The sequence below is a fragment of the Salvelinus namaycush genome, unplaced genomic scaffold (assembly GCF_016432855.1).
Source record: "Salvelinus namaycush isolate Seneca unplaced genomic scaffold, SaNama_1.0 Scaffold216, whole genome shotgun sequence".
Classification (NCBI taxonomy): Eukaryota; Metazoa; Chordata; class Actinopteri; order Salmoniformes; family Salmonidae; genus Salvelinus; species Salvelinus namaycush.
The window spans coordinates 166691-183677 of NW_024058964.1; the positions used below are offsets into that span (position 1 = coordinate 166691).

At 46.0% G+C, this 16987-nt stretch overlaps 1 protein-coding gene across 1 annotated transcript in view; it reads left to right on the plus strand.

Moving 5' to 3' along the window:
* unc5a (unc-5 netrin receptor A) overlaps window positions 1-16987 on the plus strand; it is a gene marked incomplete at its 3' end in the record, with an annotated part of 180109 nt that overhangs the window by 52798 nt on the left and 110324 nt on the right. The window contains exons 4-6 of the mRNA XM_038984141.1: window positions 3052-3309; window positions 5987-6289; window positions 16006-16093. Of these exons, the coding sequence (XP_038840069.1) occupies window positions 3052-3309; window positions 5987-6289; window positions 16006-16093 (649 nt within the window). The remainder of the gene's footprint in view (window positions 1-3051; window positions 3310-5986; window positions 6290-16005; window positions 16094-16987) is intronic.

Here is a 16987-nt window from a genome sequence, read left to right on the forward strand (position 1 = left end):
TGGTTGAGGATCAGATGGGAACAGAGTTCTAACTGGTTGAGGATCAGATGGGAACAGAGTTCTAACTGGTTGGAGGATCAGATGGGAACAGAGTTCTAACTGGTTGAGGATCAGATGGGAACAGAGTTCTAACTGGTTGAGGATCAGATGGGAACAGAGTTCTAACTGGTTGAGGATCAGATGGGAACAGAGTTCTAACTGGTTGGAGGATCAGATGGGAACAGAGTTCTAACTGGTTGAGGATCAGATGGGAACAGAGTTCTAACTGGTTGGAGGATCAGATGGGAACAGAGTTCTAACTGGTTGAGGATCAGATGGGAACAGAGTTCTAACTGGTTGGAGGATCAGATGGGAACAGAGTTCTAACTGGTTGGAGGATCAGATGGGAACAGAGTTATAACTGGTTGAGGATCAGATGGGAACAGAGTTCTAACTGGTTGAGGATCAGATGGGAACAGAGTTCTAACTACCAGGGTAGATTATGACAATTACTTTTTTTATATCTCTCCTCTCCCCCCTCTCTCTATATCTCTCTCTCTTTCTCAATTCAATTATATTCAATTTGCTTTATTGGCATGACGTAACAATGTACATATTGCCAAAGCTTATTTTGGATATTTACAATATAAAAAAATAAAAATGAGAATCAAAATTGTCAACGGGACAACAGTAACAACAATAACCAAGGGTCAAAATAACCATACATTCAACAATAACAATAAACATACAGTAGAGGACATGTGCAGGTTGGTTGGTCTGTCAGACACTGTACCTCAACTTATGGCAGGCAGCAATGTAGTGCGCTGCCAACCCACAGCTCTCTGCGTCCTCCCCTAACAGGACGGGTAGCCTATCCTCATCAGAGAGGTCTTTGAAACCTTGAATAAGGGTTTCAAATTTGGGGAAATGACACTCTGTAATTGTTTTACATTTTTAACATTTTGTCAGGAAATGCAGCTCTGTGTCAGGTTCTGCTGTTGTGCAGTGGTTGCACAGCCTTTCCTCTACAGGGAGCCAGGTTTTCCTGTGTCTACCCTTCTCAATGGCAAGGCTGTGCTCACTGAGCCTGTACTTTGTCAAGGTTTTTCTAAGGTTTTGATCAGTAACCATGGTCAAATATTTAGCCACGGTGTACTGTCGATTTAGGGCCAGATAGCACTGCATTTTGCTTTGTGTTTGTGTTTCCCAATAAGCAATGAAGTTTTGTTTTGACTGTGTTGTAATTTGGTTTATTCTGATTGATTGGATGTTCTGGTCCTGAGGCTTCAGTGTGTTAGTAGAACAGGTTTGTTGACTAAGTACCAGCTGGATGAGGGGACGCTTTTCTTTGCTCAGCTCTTGGCTTGCAGGGCTTGGTAATGATATGAGAGGGGGTCACTGTATTTCAGATGTTTCCAAAACTTAATTGCTCTTTTTTGAGTTTTATTATTGGTGGATATTGGCCTAATTCTGCCCTGTGTGCATTGTTTGTAGTTTTCCTCTGGACATGTAGGATAATCTTACAGAACTCTGCATGCAGGGTTTCAATGGGGTGTTTGTCCCATTTGATGAAATCTTGTTTTACAAGTGGACCCCACACCTCGCTGCCATAAAGTGCAATTGGTTCAATGACAAATTCAATTAGTTTTAGCCACATTTTAATATGTATTTCAATTTGAATTTGATTTTTAATGGCGTAGAATGCGCTCTGGAAAATCATTATTTTAGTCTTTTTGGGGTTTACTGCCAGGGCCCAGGTCTGGCAGTACTGCTCTAGCAGGTCCAGACTCTGCTGTAGGCCATGTGCTGTAGGTGACAGCAGGCATAGATCATCTGCGAAGAGTAGGCATTTAACTTCTCTGCGAAGAGTAGGCATTTAACCCGCCCCTGGTTAAAGAATTCTGTTATTTTCTTGCCAATTTTAATGCTGCACGTATTGCCAGTATACATTGATTTAATTACGTCATATGTTTTACCCCCTACATCACTTTCAATAGCTTTGTAGACCAGTCCTGTATGCCAAATGATCAAATTATTTTTGGAAGTCGATAAAGCAAGCGTATATTTTGGTATTATTTTGGTGGACATGTTTATCTATCAGGGTGTGTAGGGTGTAAATATGATCAGTTGTGCGATGTTTTGGTATAAATCCAAGTTGGTTTTTACTCAAGACTTTGTGCTTATTAAGGAAGTTTAGAACTCTTACATTTATAATACTACAGAAAACCTTCCACAGGTTACTGTTCACACAAATGCCTCTGTAATTGTTAGGGTCAAATTTGTCTCCGTTTTTAAAGATTGGGGTTATGAGTCCTTGATTCCAGATGTCAGGGAAATAACCTACACTCAGGATCAAATTAAACAGTTTTAATATAGCCAAATGTTGCACTAGTGAGTTTGAGCATCTCATTTAGGATGCCATCAGGTCCGCATGCTTTTTTAAATTTGAGAGCCTGAAGTTTCTTATAGAGCTCCTGGTCAGTAATTGGGGAGTCCAATGGATTTTGATTGTCTCTCTCTCTCTCTCTCTCTCCCTCTCTCTCTCTCTCTCTTTCTCTCCCCCTCCCTCTCTCCATCTCTCTCTCCCCTCCCTCTCTCTCCCCCTCCCTCACTCTCCCTCTCTCTATCTCTCTCTCCCCCTCCCTCTCTCTCCCCCTCCCTCACTCTCCATCTCTCTATCTCTCTCTCCCCCTCCCTGTCTCTCCCTCTCTCTCTACATCTCCCTCCTTCCATCTCCCTCCCTCTCTCTCCCTCACTCTCCCCCTCCCCCATATACCTCTCTCTCTATATATCTCTCTCTTTCTCCCCCCTCCCTCTCTCTCCCTCTCCCTCTCCCTCCTCCCTCTCTCTCCCTCTCTCCCTCTCTCCCTCTCTCCCTCTCCCTCTCTCCCTCTCTCCCTCCCCCCCCCTCTCTCTCTCTCTCTCTCTCTCTCTCTCCCTCTCCCCCCTCTCTCTCTCTCTCCCTCTCTCTCTCTCTCTCTCCCACTCTCACTCTCTCTCCCCCCTCCCCCTCTCTCTCCCTCTCCTTCTCCCTCTCTCTCTCTCTCTCTCTCTCTCTCTCTCTCTCTCTAGCTGCCAATGGAGTTGAGGATGTAGCCCTTTATGTGGGTATTGTAGCCGTAGCTCTCTGTCTGACCCTCATACTCATCGTGGTGGTCCTGGTCTACCGCCGTAAGAAGGAAGGTCTGGACGCTGACGTAGCGGACTCGTCCATCTTGACCACGGGCTTCCAGCCCATGGGCATCAAGCCTAGCAAGCCAGGTGTGTGGATCCCTCGGCACCGGGCCCCCCACCCCCCCGGCCCCCGCCCCGGCCCTTGTCCTCGCAGCAGTAGGATAATACTCTTTGTTTTATGTTCTACCCTTCCCTCCGTCCTTACATCCCTCCGTCAATCTGTCAGCCTGTCCGTTATCCAACCCATATACCCACTGTGTACTTTGTGTTATCTAGTCTCACCATACTCGTCTACTGTCCCTTGTGTTACCTAGTCTCACCCTACTTGTCTACTGTCCCTTGTGTTACCTAGTCTCACCCTACTCGTCTACTGTCCCTTGTGTTAACTAGTCTCACCCTACTCGTCTACTGTCCCTTGTGTTAACTAGTCTCACCCTACTTGTCTACTGTCCCTTGTGTTACCTAGTCTCACCCTACTCGTCTACTGTCCCTTGTGTTAACTAGTCTCACCCTACTTGTCTACTGTCCCTTGTGTTACCTAGTCTCACCCTACTCGTCTACTGTCCCTTGTGTTAACTAGTCTCACCCTACTCGTCTACTGTCCCTTGTGTTAACTAGTCTCACCATACTCATCTACTGTCCCTTGTGTTAACTAGTCTCACCATACTCATCTACTGTCCCTTGTGTTAACTAGTCTCACCCTACTCGTCTACTGTCCCTTGTGTTACCTAGTCTCACCCTACTCGTCTACTGTCCCTTGTGTTACCTAGTCTCACCATACTCATCTATTGTCCCTTGTGTTACCTAGTCTCACCATACTCGTCTACTGTCCCTTGTGTTACCTAGTCTCACCCTACTTGTCTACTGTCCCTTGTGTTACCTAGTCTCACCCTACTCGTCTACTGTCCCTTGTGTTAACTAGTCTCACCCTACTCGTCTACTGTCCCTTGTGTTAACTAGTCTCACCCTACTTGTCTACTGTCCCTTGTGTTACCTAGTCTCACCATACTCATCTACTGTCCCTTGTGTTACCTAGTCTCACCCTACTCATCTACTGTCCCTTGTGTTACCTAGTCTCACCATACTCATCTACTGTCCCTTGTGTTAACTAGTCTCACCCTACTCATCTACTGTCCCTTGTGTTACCTAGTCTCACCCTACTCGTCTACTGTCCCTTGTGTTACCTAGTCTCACCATACTCATCTATTGTCCCTTGTGTTACCTAGTCTCACCATACTCGTCTACTGTCCCTTGTGTTACCTAGTCTCACCCTACTTGTCTACTGTCCCTTGTGTTACCTAGTCTCACCCTACTCGTCTACTGTCCCTTGTGTTAACTAGTCTCACCCTACTCGTCTACTGTCCCTTGTGTTAACTAGTCTCACCCTACTTGTCTACTGTCCCTTGTGTTACCTAGTCTCACCATACTCATCTACTGTCCCTTGTGTTAACTAGTCTCACCCTACTTGTCTACTGTCCCTTGTGTTAACTAGTCTCACCCTACTTGTCTACTGTCCCTTGTGTTACCTAGTCTCACCATACTCGTCTACTGTCCCTTGTGTTACCTAGTCTCACCTTACTCATCTATTCAGCATTTTTTGTAATGCTGTTATTGTTGTGTTGTTTTTTGCTCGTGGCTGTGTGCGTGTGTGTCTGTCTGTGTGTGTGTGTTTGTGTGTCTGTCTGTCTGTGTGTGTGTGTCTGTCTGTGTGTGTCTGTCTGTCTGTGTGTGTCTGTCTGTGTGTGCGTATGTGTGTCTGTCTGTGTGTGTCTGTCTGTGTGTGTCTGTCTGTGTCTGTCTGTGTGTGTCTGCCTGTGTGTGTCTGTCTGTGTGTGCGTGTGTGTGTCTGTCTGTCTGTGTGTCTGTGTGTGTGTGTCTGTCTGTATGTGTGTCTGTGTGTATGTCTGTGTGTCTGTGTGTCTGTGTGTCTGTGTGTCTGTGTGTGTCTGTCTGTGTCTGTTGGCTTGTTGCTCCTCTCCTCTGACTCACCATGGAATCCTTTCTAAACTCTGTCTGCTAAATCTCCTCAGAGTCTCTCTCTGAGTTCTGGCTGGAATTGATTGTTGCTGAAAAGAAAGAAAGAAAGAAAGAAAGAAAGAAAGAAAGAAAGAAAGAAAGAAAGAGAGAGGAGAGAGACAGAGAGACACAGAGAGAGACAGAGAGAGACAGAGAGAGACAGAAAGAGAGCAGAGAGCAGAGAGCAGAGAGAGAGAGAGACAGAAAGAGAGCAGAGAGCAGAGAGCAGAGAGCAGAGAGAGAGAGAGAGAGAGAGAGAGAGAGAGAGAGAGAGAGAGAGAGAGAGAGAGAGAGAGAGAGAGAGAGAGAGAGAGAGAGAGACAGACAGACAGACAGACAGACAGACAGACAGACAGACAGACAGACAGACAGACAGACAGACAGACAGACAGACAGACAGACAGACAGACAGACAGACAGACAGACAGACAGACAGACAGACAGACAGACAGACAGACAGACAGACAGACAGACAGACAGACAGAGAATCGACTGAATTATAATGGAATTCTGCTGTGTTTGTGTGCTTCTATTTCTGAGTTTGTTTATTTTTCTCTCTCTTTTTTTTCTCTCCCTGTCTGTGGGTGTTTGTGTGTTTGTGTGTGTGTGTGTGTGTGCTGGTGTGTGCGTGTGTATTGTTGAGCTTTGAAAGCAGTAGATTATCTGAATTCCTGTGATGTGACGGTGTCTGTGTGTGTGTGTGGGTGTGTGTGTGTGTGTGTGTTAAAGATAACTTTTTTTTTCTGTTGTGCTCTCAGGGTCTGTATGTCCGTTGGGAGCACCGTGTTCACACCTCTGATCTGTTTCATTCCAATAGAGAACTCCCATCTGCTTACCATCCAGCCTGACCTCACCACCACCACTACCAGCTACCAAGGAACCCTGCGTTCACGTCACGACGGCACCGCTAAGTTCTCAATGACCAACGGTCCGCTCCTGGACCCCTTACCCAACGGGTCGCACCACACCTTACACAACGGGAAGATAACCTCTGACCCTGCTGAGTTTATGACTCGGCTGTCCAATCAGACGTACTTCAAGACGTTGCCGCGGGACGTGGCTAACACCTCGTATGGGACATTCAACTTCCTGGGGGGTAGACTCACCATCCCCAACACAGGTAACAGCTGATTGATTATTTCATAGATTATTTTTAGAAAAAGTATATATTTGAAGAAAAAAAAAAAAAAAAAAATGTAACATCATCATGGCAGTGGCTCTGTGTGAGTCTGTGTGGCTGTCACGTGTGCTCCCTCTCTGGCCTCTGGGTCACCAGGCTGCTAGTTCGGTTACCTGCGCATCGTCAGACTCACCTGGACTCCATAACTTCCCTGATTACCTGCCCTATATGTCACTACTTTTGGTTCTTTCCCTATATATGTCACTCCCTTTGGTTCCTTCCCTATATATGTCACTCCTTTTGGTTCCTTCCCTATATATGTCACTCCCTTTGGTTCCTTCCCTAAATATATCACTCCCTTTGGTTCCTTCCCTATATATGTCACTCCTTTTGGTTCCTTCCCTATATATGTCACTCCCTTTGGTTCCTTCCCTATATATGTCACTCCCTTTGGTTCCTTCCCTATATATGTCACTCCTTTTGGTTCCTTCCCTATATATGTCACTCCTTTTGGTTCCTTCCCTATATATGTCCCTCCCTTTGGTTCCTTCCCTATATCAAATCAAATCAAATCAAATTGTATTTGTCACATACACATGGTTAGCAGATGTTAATGTAGCGAAATGCTTGTGCTTCTAGTTCCGACAATGCAGTAATAACCAACAAGTAATCTAACCTAACAATTCCACAACTACTACCTTATACACAGTATATACATATACATTTGAGATGAGTAATGTAGGGTATGTAAACATTATATTAAGTGGCATTGTTTAAAGTGGCTAGTGATACATTTTTACATAAATTTCCATCAATTCCCATTATTAAAGTGGCTGGAGTTGAGTCAGTATGTTGGCAGCGGCCACTAAATGTTAGTGGTGGCTGTTTAACAGTCTGATGGCCTTGAGATAGAAGCTGTTTATCAGTCTCTCGGTCCCAGCTTTGATGCACCTGTACTGACCTCGCCTTCTGGATGATAGCGGGGTGAACAGGCAGTGGCTCGGGTGGTTGTTGTCCTTGATGATCTTTATGGCCTTCCTGTGATATCGGGTGGTGTAGGTGTCCTGGAGGGCAGGTAGTTTGCCCCGGTGATGCGTTGTGCAGACCTCACTACCCTCTGGAGAGCCTTACGGTTGTGGGCGGAGCGGTTGCCGTACCAGGCGGTGATACAGCCCGACATGATGCTCTCGATTGTGCATCTGTAGAAGTTTGTGAGTGCTTTTGGTGACAAGCCGAATTTCTTCAGCCTCCTGAGGTTGAAGAGGCGCTGCTGCGCCTTCTTCACCACGCTGTCTGTGTGGGTGGACCAATTCAGTTTGTCCGTGATGTGTACGCAGAGGAACTTAAAACGTACTACCCTCTCCACTACTGTCCCGTCGATGTGGATAGGGGGGTGCTCCCTCTGCTGTTTCCTGAAGTCCACAATCATCTCCTTTGTTTTGTTGACGTTGAGTGTGAGGTTATTTTCCTGACACCACACTCCGAGGGCCCTCACCTCCTCCCTGTAGGCCGTCTCGTTGTTGTTGGTAATCAAGCCTACCACTGTAGTGTCGTCCGCAAACTTGATGATTGAGTTGGAGGCGTGCATGGCCACGCAGTCGTGGGTGAACAGGGAGTACAGGAGAGGGCTCAGAACGCACCCAGTGTTGAGGATCAGCGGGCCACAAATGTGCATGTGTCAGCATATGGTCTCACAAGGGGTCTGAGGATCTCATCTCGGTACCTATTGGCAGTCAGGCTACCTCTGGCGAGCACATGGAGGGCTGTGCGGCCCCACAAAGAAATGCCACCCCACACCATGACTGACCCATCGCCAAACCGGTCATGCTGGAGGATGTTGCAGGCAGCAGAACGTTCTCCACGGCGTCTCCAGACTCTGTCACGTCTGTCACATGTGCTCATGTGCTCAGTGTGAACCTGCTTTCATCTGTGAAGAGCACAGGGCGCCAGTGGCGAATTTGCCAATCTTGGTGTTCTCTGGCAAATGCCAAACGTCCTGCACGGTGTTGAGCTGTAAGCACAACCCCCACCTGTGGACGTCGGGCCCTCATACCACCCTCATGGAGTCTGTTTCTGACCGTTTGAGCAGACACATGCACATTTGTGGCCTGCTGGAGGTCATTTTGCAGGGCGCTGGCAGTGCACCTCCTTGCACAAAGGCGGAGGTAGCGGTCCTGCTGCTGGGTTGTTGCCTTCCTACGGCCTCCTCCACGTCTCCTGATGTACTGGCCTGTCTCCTGGTAGCGCCTCCATGCTCTGGACACTACGCTGACAGACACAGCAAACCTTTTTGCCACAGCTCGCATTGATGTGCCATCCTGGATGAACTGCACTACCTGAGCCACTTGTGTGGGTTGTAGACTCCGTCTCATGCTACCACTAGAGTGAGAGCACCGCCAGCATTCAAAAGTGACCAAAACATCAGCCAGGAAGCATAGGAACTGAGAAGTGGTCTGTGATCACCACCTGCAGAATCACTCCTTTTTTGGGGGTGTCTTGCTAATTGCCTATAATTTCCACCTTTTGTCTATTCCATTTGCACAACAGCATGTGAAATTTATTGTCAATCAGTGTTGCTTCCTAAGTGGACAGTTTGATTTCACAGAAGTGTGATTGACTTGGAGTTACATTGTGTTGTTTAAGTGTTCCCTTTATTTTTTTGAGCAGTGTATAAGTGACAACATGTTGGTCAGTGTTTCTGTTGGCCAGATCATTCAGTAGTTATATAAATGACAACATGTTGGTCAGTGTTTCTGTTGACCAGATCATTCAGTAGTTATATAAATGACAACATGTTGGTTAGTGTTTCTGTTGACCAGATCATTCAGTAGTTAGTTATATAAATGACAACATGTTGGTCAGTGTTTCTGTTGGCCAGATCATTCAGTAGTTATATAAGTGACAACATGTTGGTCAGTGTTTCTGTTGACCAGATCATTCAGTAGTTATATAAATGACAACATGTTGGTCAGTGTTTCTGTTGACCAGATCATTCAGTAGTTATATAAATGACAACATGTTGGTCAGTGTTTCTGTTGGCCAGATCATTCAGTAGTTAGTTATATAAATGACAACATGTTGGTCAGTGTTTCTGTTGACCAGATCATTCAGTAGTTAGTTATATAAATGACAACATGTTGGTCAGTGTTTCTGTTGACCAGATCATTCAGTAGTTATATAAATGACAACATGTTGGTCAGTGTTTCTGTTGGCCAGATCATTCAGTAGTTATATAAATGACAACATGTTGGTCAGTGTTTCTGTTGACCAGATCATTCAGTAGTTAGTTATATAAGTGACAACATGTTGGTCAGTGTTTCTGTTGACCAGATCATTCAGTAGTTATATAAGTGACAACATGTTGGTCAGTGTTTCTGTTGACCAGATCATTCAGTAGTTATATAAATGACAACATGTTGGTTAGTGTTTCTGTTGGCCAGATCATTCAGTAGTTATATAAATGACAACATGTTGGTTAGTGTTTCTGTTGGCCAGATCATTCAGTAGTTATATAAATGACAACATGTTGGTTAGTGTTTCTGTTGGCCAGATCATTCAGTAGTTATATAAATGACAACATGTTGGTCAGTGTTTCTGTTGACCAGATCATTCAGTAGTTATATAAGTGACAACATGTTGGTCAGTGTTTCTGTTGGCCAGATCATTCAGTAGTTATATAAATGACAACATGTTGGTCAGTGTTTCTGTTGACCAGATCATTCAGTAGTTATATAAATGACAACATGTTGGTCAGTGTTTCTGTTGACCAGATCATTCAGTAGTTATATAAGTGACAACATGTTGGTCAGTGTTTCTGTTGGCCAGATCATTCAGTAGTTATATAAGTGACAACATGTTGGTCAGTGTTTCTGTTGACCAGATCATTCAGTAGTTATATAAATGACAACATGTTGGTTAGTGTTTCTGTTGGCCAGATCAGATGATAGGTGATGACAGAGATAGTATCTGGAGAGAGATATTGATCTGTCCTTCTCCCTTTCTTTTCTCGTACTCTCTAACTCTCTCGCTTTCTCTCTCACACACATGTTGTCTCTCTCACATACACTCTCTCTCTATCTCTCTCTCTCTTTCTGTCTGTCTCTCTCCTTTTTCTCTCTCACTCAATTTAATTCAAATGGCTTTATTGGCATGGGAAACAAATGTTGACATTGCCAACGCAAGTGAAATAGATAATAAACAAATGTGAAATTAACAACAAAAAAAATGAATACTAAACATTACACTAACAAAAGTTCCAAATAAATAGAGACATTTCACATGTCATATTATATCTATATACAGTGTTGTAACAATGTGCAAATAGTTAAAGTACCAAAGGGAAAATAAATAAACATAAATATGGTTTGTATTTACAATGGTGTTTGTTCTTCACTGGTTGCCCTTTTCTTGTGGCAACAGGTCACAAATCTTGCTGCTGTGATGGCACACTGTGGTATTTCACCCAGTAGATATGGGAGTTTATCAAAATGGGATTTGTTTTCTAATTCTTTGTGGATCTGTGTTATCTGAGGAAAATATGTGTCTCTAATATGGTCATACATTGGGCAGGAGGTTAGGAAGTGCAGCTCAGTTTCCACCTCATTTTGTGGGCATTGTGCACCTAGCCTGTCTTCTCTTGAGAGCCAGGTCTGCCTACGATGGCCTTTCTCAATAGCAAGGCTATGCTCACTCATTAGCGGGTGTCGGCCTAATTCCATAAAGGGCAATGGGTTCTATAATCGATTCAAGTATTTTTAGCCAGATCCTAATTGGGATGTCAAATTTTATGTTCCTTTGATGGTGTATAATGCCCTTCTTGTCTTGTTCCTCAGATCGTTCACAGCTTTTTGTAAGTTATCTGTGGTGCTGATGTTTTGGCCGAGGTACGGATATTTTTGTGTGTGCTCTAGGGCAATAGGGTCTAGATGGAATGTGTATTTGTGGTCCTGGCAGCTGGACCTTTCTTGGAACACCATTATGTTTGTCTTACTGAGGTTTACTGTCAGGGCCTCAGGTCTAGGTGCTGCTGTAGGCCCTCCTTGGTTGGGGACAGAAGCACTGGATCAATCAGCAAACAGTAGACATTTGACTTCAGATTCTAGGAGGGTGAGGCCGGGTGCTGCAGACTGTTCTAGTTCAACCAATGTGTTGATATACAGTGCATATGGAAAGTATTCAGACCACTTGGCTTTTTCTACATGTTGTTACATTACAGGCTTAATCTAAAATTTATTTAAAAAAAACATTTTTACTCATCAATCTACACTCAATAACCCATAATGACAATGCAAAAAACAGGTTTTCGTAATATTTTGCTAGGTTATTAAAAATTAAAAAGTATTCAGACCCTTTGTTATGAGACTGGAAATTGAATTCTGTTTCCATTGATCATCCTTGAGATGTTTCTACAACTTGATTGGACTTCACCTGTGGTACATTCAATTGATTGGACATGATTTGGAAAGGCACACCTGTCTATATAAGGTCCCATATTTGACAGTGCATGTCAGAGCAATAACCAAGCCATGAGGTCAAAGGAATTGTCGGTAGAGCTCAGAGACAGGATTGTGCCGAGGCACAGACATGGGGAAGGGTACCAAAACATTTCTGCAGCATTGAAGGTCCCCAAGAACAGTGGCCTCCATCATTCTTAACTGGAAGACGTTTGGAACAACCAAGACTCTTCCTAGAGCTGGCCACCCGGCCAAACTGAGCAATCAGGGGAGAAGGGCCTTGGTCAGGGAGGTGACCAAGAAACCGATGGTCACTCTGACAGAGCATCAGAGTTCCTCTGTGGAGATGGTAGAACCTTCCAGAAGGACAACCATCTCTGCAGCACTCCACCAATCAGGCATTTATGGTAGAGTGGCCAGAAGGAAGTCACTCCTCAGTAAAAGGCACATGACAACCTGCTTGGAGTTTGCCAAAAGGCACATAAAGACTCTCAGACCATTAGAAACAAGACTCTCTGGTCTGATGAAACCAAGATTGAACTCTTTGGTCTGAATGCCAAGCGTCACGTCTGGAGGGAACCTGGCACCGTCCGTACGGGGAAGCATGGTGGTGGCAGCATCATGTTGTGGGGATGTTTTTTAAGCGCAGGGACTGGGAGACTAGTCAGGATTGAGGGAAAGATGAACGGAGCAAAGTACAGAGATCCTTGATGAAAACCTGCTCCAGAGCACGCAGGACCTCAGACTGGGGCGAAGGTTCACCTTCCAACAGGACAACAACCCTACGCTCACAGCCAAGACAATGCAGGAGTGGCTTTGGGACAAGTTTCTGAATGTCCTTCAGTGGCCCAGCCAGAGCCCAGACTTGAACCCGATCGAACATCTCTGGAGAGACCTGAAAATAGCTGTAGCGCTAATGTTGTTTTATTATAAGTTTGCAAACATTTCTAAAAACCTGTTTTTGCTTTGTCATTATGGGGTATTGTGATGTCATTATGGGCTATTGTGATGCCATTATGGGGTATTGTGATGTCATTATGGGGTATTGTGATGTCATTATGGGCTATTGTGATGCCATTATGGGGTATTGTGATGTCATTATGGGGTAATGTGTGTAGATTGATGAGTAAATGCTAACATTCACCTGCTGTATGGTGGCAGGGGGAAAGTATTTTCGTGGTAGCAGGGTGGAAATAACCAATTGTGCATTGGGAAAAGTGGAAGAAGCTTTTTCAATCACTCCCTTGAGTGCTGTGTTCTCAGGTCGTTTGTGCCTGTGTGTATTATTATGTGTCTGGGTGACTCTAGTTGGTCCTCAGACAGCAGCTCCAGAGCCGGGTGTTCAGACACTAGAGTTTAGCCACTTGGTGTTTTGAAAAAAGTTTCCTTTCATCAATGTATTTCCCGTTTGAGGAGCATTGACTCCCACACCCACTCTACACAATGTGTTGTCAGGAGAGCTGTCCGGTGGGCTGACAGGGGGGGGGGGGTCTGCTGGGTTGGTGGATCCTGCCTTCTCGACCACAGCAGGACAGACGTCTGAAGTGGGCTGTTCTGCTTCCCTGGGGGGGTGGCTAGCTCTCTCATGAGTGGTTGATTGTCACACCTCAGCTTTCTCACCTCTTCCTGCAGTGCTGTTAGCTGGGCTGTGTTCCTCTGTTAGCTGGGCTGTGTGTTCCCCTGTTAGCTGGGCTGTGTGTTCCTCTGTTAGCTGGGCTGTGTGTTCCTCTGTTCGCTGGGCTGTGTGTTCCTCTGTTAGCTGGGCTGTGTGTTCCTCTGTTAGCTGGGCTGTTTGTTCCTCTGTTAGCTGGGCTGTGTGTTCCTCTGTTAGCTGGGCTGTGTGTGCCTCTGTTAGCTGGGCTGTGTGTTCCTCTGTTAGCTGGGCTGTGTGTTCCTCTGTTAGCTTGGCTGTGTGTTCCTCTGTTAGCTGGGCTGTGTGTTCCTCTGTTAGCTGGGCTGTGTGTTCCTCTGTTAGCTGGGCTGTGTGTTCCTCTGTTAGCTGGGCTGTGTGTTTCTCTGTTAGCTGCTCTGTGTTCCTCTGTTAGCTGGGCTGTGTGTTCCTCTGTTAGCTGGGCTGTGTGTTCCTCTGTTAGCTGGGCTGTGTGTTCCTCTGTTAGCTGGGCTGTGTGTTCCTCTGTTAGCTGGGCTGTGTGTTCCTCTGTTCGCTGGGCTGTGTGTTCCTCTCTCTCCCCCTTCAGTTCTCTCTCCTCAGACCGTGGTGCAGCCAGCTCTCTCAGACAGCTGTTTTTCTCCACTTTCAGTCCTCTGGGTACTGTAGGGTGGTGTTGTGCTGGTCTGTTTTATGTGTCTGTGCTGTCTGTGTTGTGTGGACTAGCTCTCTGAGCTCCACCATGTCGCTCTCCAGCTCGGTGAATGTATCTCTCTCAATAATAGAGGAGCAGTGTTGTTGTGGGCCCTGGGTGTGTTCTGTGCTGGTGGGGGGTGGGGGGGGGGACTATCCTCGTCTGCAGGACAGTTTGAAGAGGTGTGATCAGACTCGTTTTGGGGCTGGGGGGAGTCGTCACCTAGAGAAACCTTCTCCTGCCGTGCTTCTCGATACGATTCTGTGGAAGTCCTGTTGGAAATGTATGACGCTGCCATGAAACACCACTGTTCTATTGTTGTACAGTTTGACAGAGTCTCAGGGTCCTCGTTTTACACTCTTCTGATTTTTACACCCTCCACCAATACCCTCTCTCTTATAGCTGTGTGCCATGCCCGGGGATGGTCTGTGTGGAAGATTAGGTTGCTGATGTTCCCATCTTGTTAGCAGTCAACAACAAAAAAGTGTCTCTGGATTGTCGATGAGGAGGAGCTTCTCTTTGTACTATTTCCGTGCCTTGTCATTTTTAATATCCAAGGGGTACTGTACTGTGGTGGGGAAGCCATGGAGCAGGGGGGGGGGGGGGGGGGGGGGGGGGGAAAGAGGCCTCTGCATTTGCGTGGGGGAGGAACTCTGCTGCCATTATTAGGCGTAGGGGCTTCACATCTCTCACTTCATACCTCAGTGCCAATTAAAAAAGTTAGACACTTATTTTCTGTCTTTATGAAGTTAAATATCTGGAGATTATTGTAATGTTCTTTTCATTCTAGGTTTTTAAAGTAGCTTCAGACTGAACATTTCTTACTCAGTTCCAGGTTGGATGATATTTTGGGGTTTCTGTTTATGCTTCTTTTGCTGGTTGCTGGTTTGTCAGACAGTTTGCTGGATAGTCCTTAGTAGTAGAATCCTAGGCAGGAAGAATCCTTGGTAGTAAGAATCCTTCCACTTAATGTTGTCCATAATCAGGTTGTAGGTTGGCGTATTGATTTGGAGTGAAGGTTATGTTGTGGAGGGTAGTATCCTGTATATGTCCTGGTGACATAGTGAAGGTTATGTTGTGGAGGGTAGTATCCTGTATATGTCCTGGTTTATACAACCCTAAATATTTTTGTAAAAACATGCTGAACAATTCAGGAGCTCATGACCTCTCTCTCTCCTTATGTCTCTCTCTCTCTCTCTCTCTCTGTCTCTCTGTCTCATTATGTCTCTCTCTCTCTCTCTCTGTCTCTCTCTCTCATTATGTCTCTCTCTCTGTCTCTCTCTCTCTCTCTCTCTCTGTCTCTCTCTCTCTCTCTCTCTCTCTGTCTCTCTCTCTCTCTCTCTCACGTTCTGTCTCTCTCACGTTCTGTCTCTCTGTCTCTCTGTCTCTCTGTCTCTCTCTCTGTCTCTGTCTCTGTCTCTGTCTCTGTCTCTGTCTCTGTCTCTGTCTCTGTCTCTCTCTGTCTCTGTCTCTGTCTCTGTCTCTGTCTCTGTCTCTCTCTCTCTCTCTCTCTCTCTCTCTCTCTCTCTCTCTCACGTTCTGTCTCTCTCACGTTCTGTCTCTCTGTCTCTCTGTCTCTCTCTGTCTCTGTCTCTGTCTCTGTCTCTGTCTCTCTCTGTCTCTCTGTCTCTGTCTCTGTCTCTGTCTCTGTCTCTGTCTCTGTCTCTCTCTCTCTCTCTCTCTCTCTCTGTCTCTGTCTCTGTCTCTGTCTCTGTCTCTGTCTCTGTCTCTGTCTCTGTCTCTGTCTCTCTCTCTGTCTCTGTCTCTGTCTCTGTCTCTGTCTCTGTCTCTGTCTCTGTCTCTCTCTCTCTCTCTCTCTCTCTCTCTTTCTCTTTCTCTCTCTATACATGTACTGTATGCTGCCACATATTGTATGCCACTGAGGTGCAGTCTTCTTCTCTGGTGGTGTATTTTGTGTTAGGATTAATTCTTCTTCTTCTCTGCTGTTGTTGTTGTTTAGGCATCAGCCTGCTGATCCCTCCAGAGGCCATCCCCAGGGGAAAGATCTATGAGATATATCTCACCGCTCAGAGGAAGGAAGATTTAAGGTGGGGCTTTTTAACTCTGACTAACTGGCTGTTCACCTGCTGTGTGACTAACTGGCTGTTCACCTGCTGTGTGACTAACTGACTGTTCCCCTGCTGTGTGACTAACTGACTGGTCCCCTGCTGTGTGACTAACTGGCTGTTCCCCTGCTGTGTGACTAACTGGCTGGTCCCCTGCTGTGTGACTAACTGAATGTTCCCCTCCTGTGTGACTAACTGACTGTTCACCTGCTGTGTGACTAACTGGCTGTTCCCCTGCTGTGTGACTAACTGGCTGTTCACCTGCTGTGTGACTAACTGGCTGGGCCCCTGCTGTGTGACTAACTGGCTGTTCCCCTGCTGTGTGACTAACTGGTTGTTCCCCTGCTGTGTGACTAACTGTCTGTTCCCCTGCTGTGTGACTAACTGTCTGTTCCCCTGCTGTGTGACTAACTGACTGTTCCCCTGCTGTGTGACTAACTGGCTGTTCACCTACTGTGTGACTAACTGGCTGGTCCCCTGCTGTGTGACTAACTGGCTGGGCCCCTGCTGTGTGACTAACTGGCTGTTCACCTACTGTGTGACTAACTGGATGTTCCCCTGCTGTGTGACTAACTGGCTGGTCCAATGCTGTGTGACTAACTGGCTGGTCCAATGCTGTGTGACTAACTGGCTGGTCCCCTGCTGTGTGACTAACTGACTGTTCCCCTGCTGTGTGACTAACTGTCTGTTCCCCTGCTGTGTGACTAACTGACTGTTCCCCTGCTGTGTGACTAACTGACTGGTCCGCCGCTGTGTGACTAACTGGCTGGTCCAATGCTGTGTGACTAACTGGCTGTTCCCCTGCTGTGTGACTAACTGGCTGTTCACCTGCTGTGTGACTAACTGACTGTTCACCTGCTGTGTGACTAACTGGCT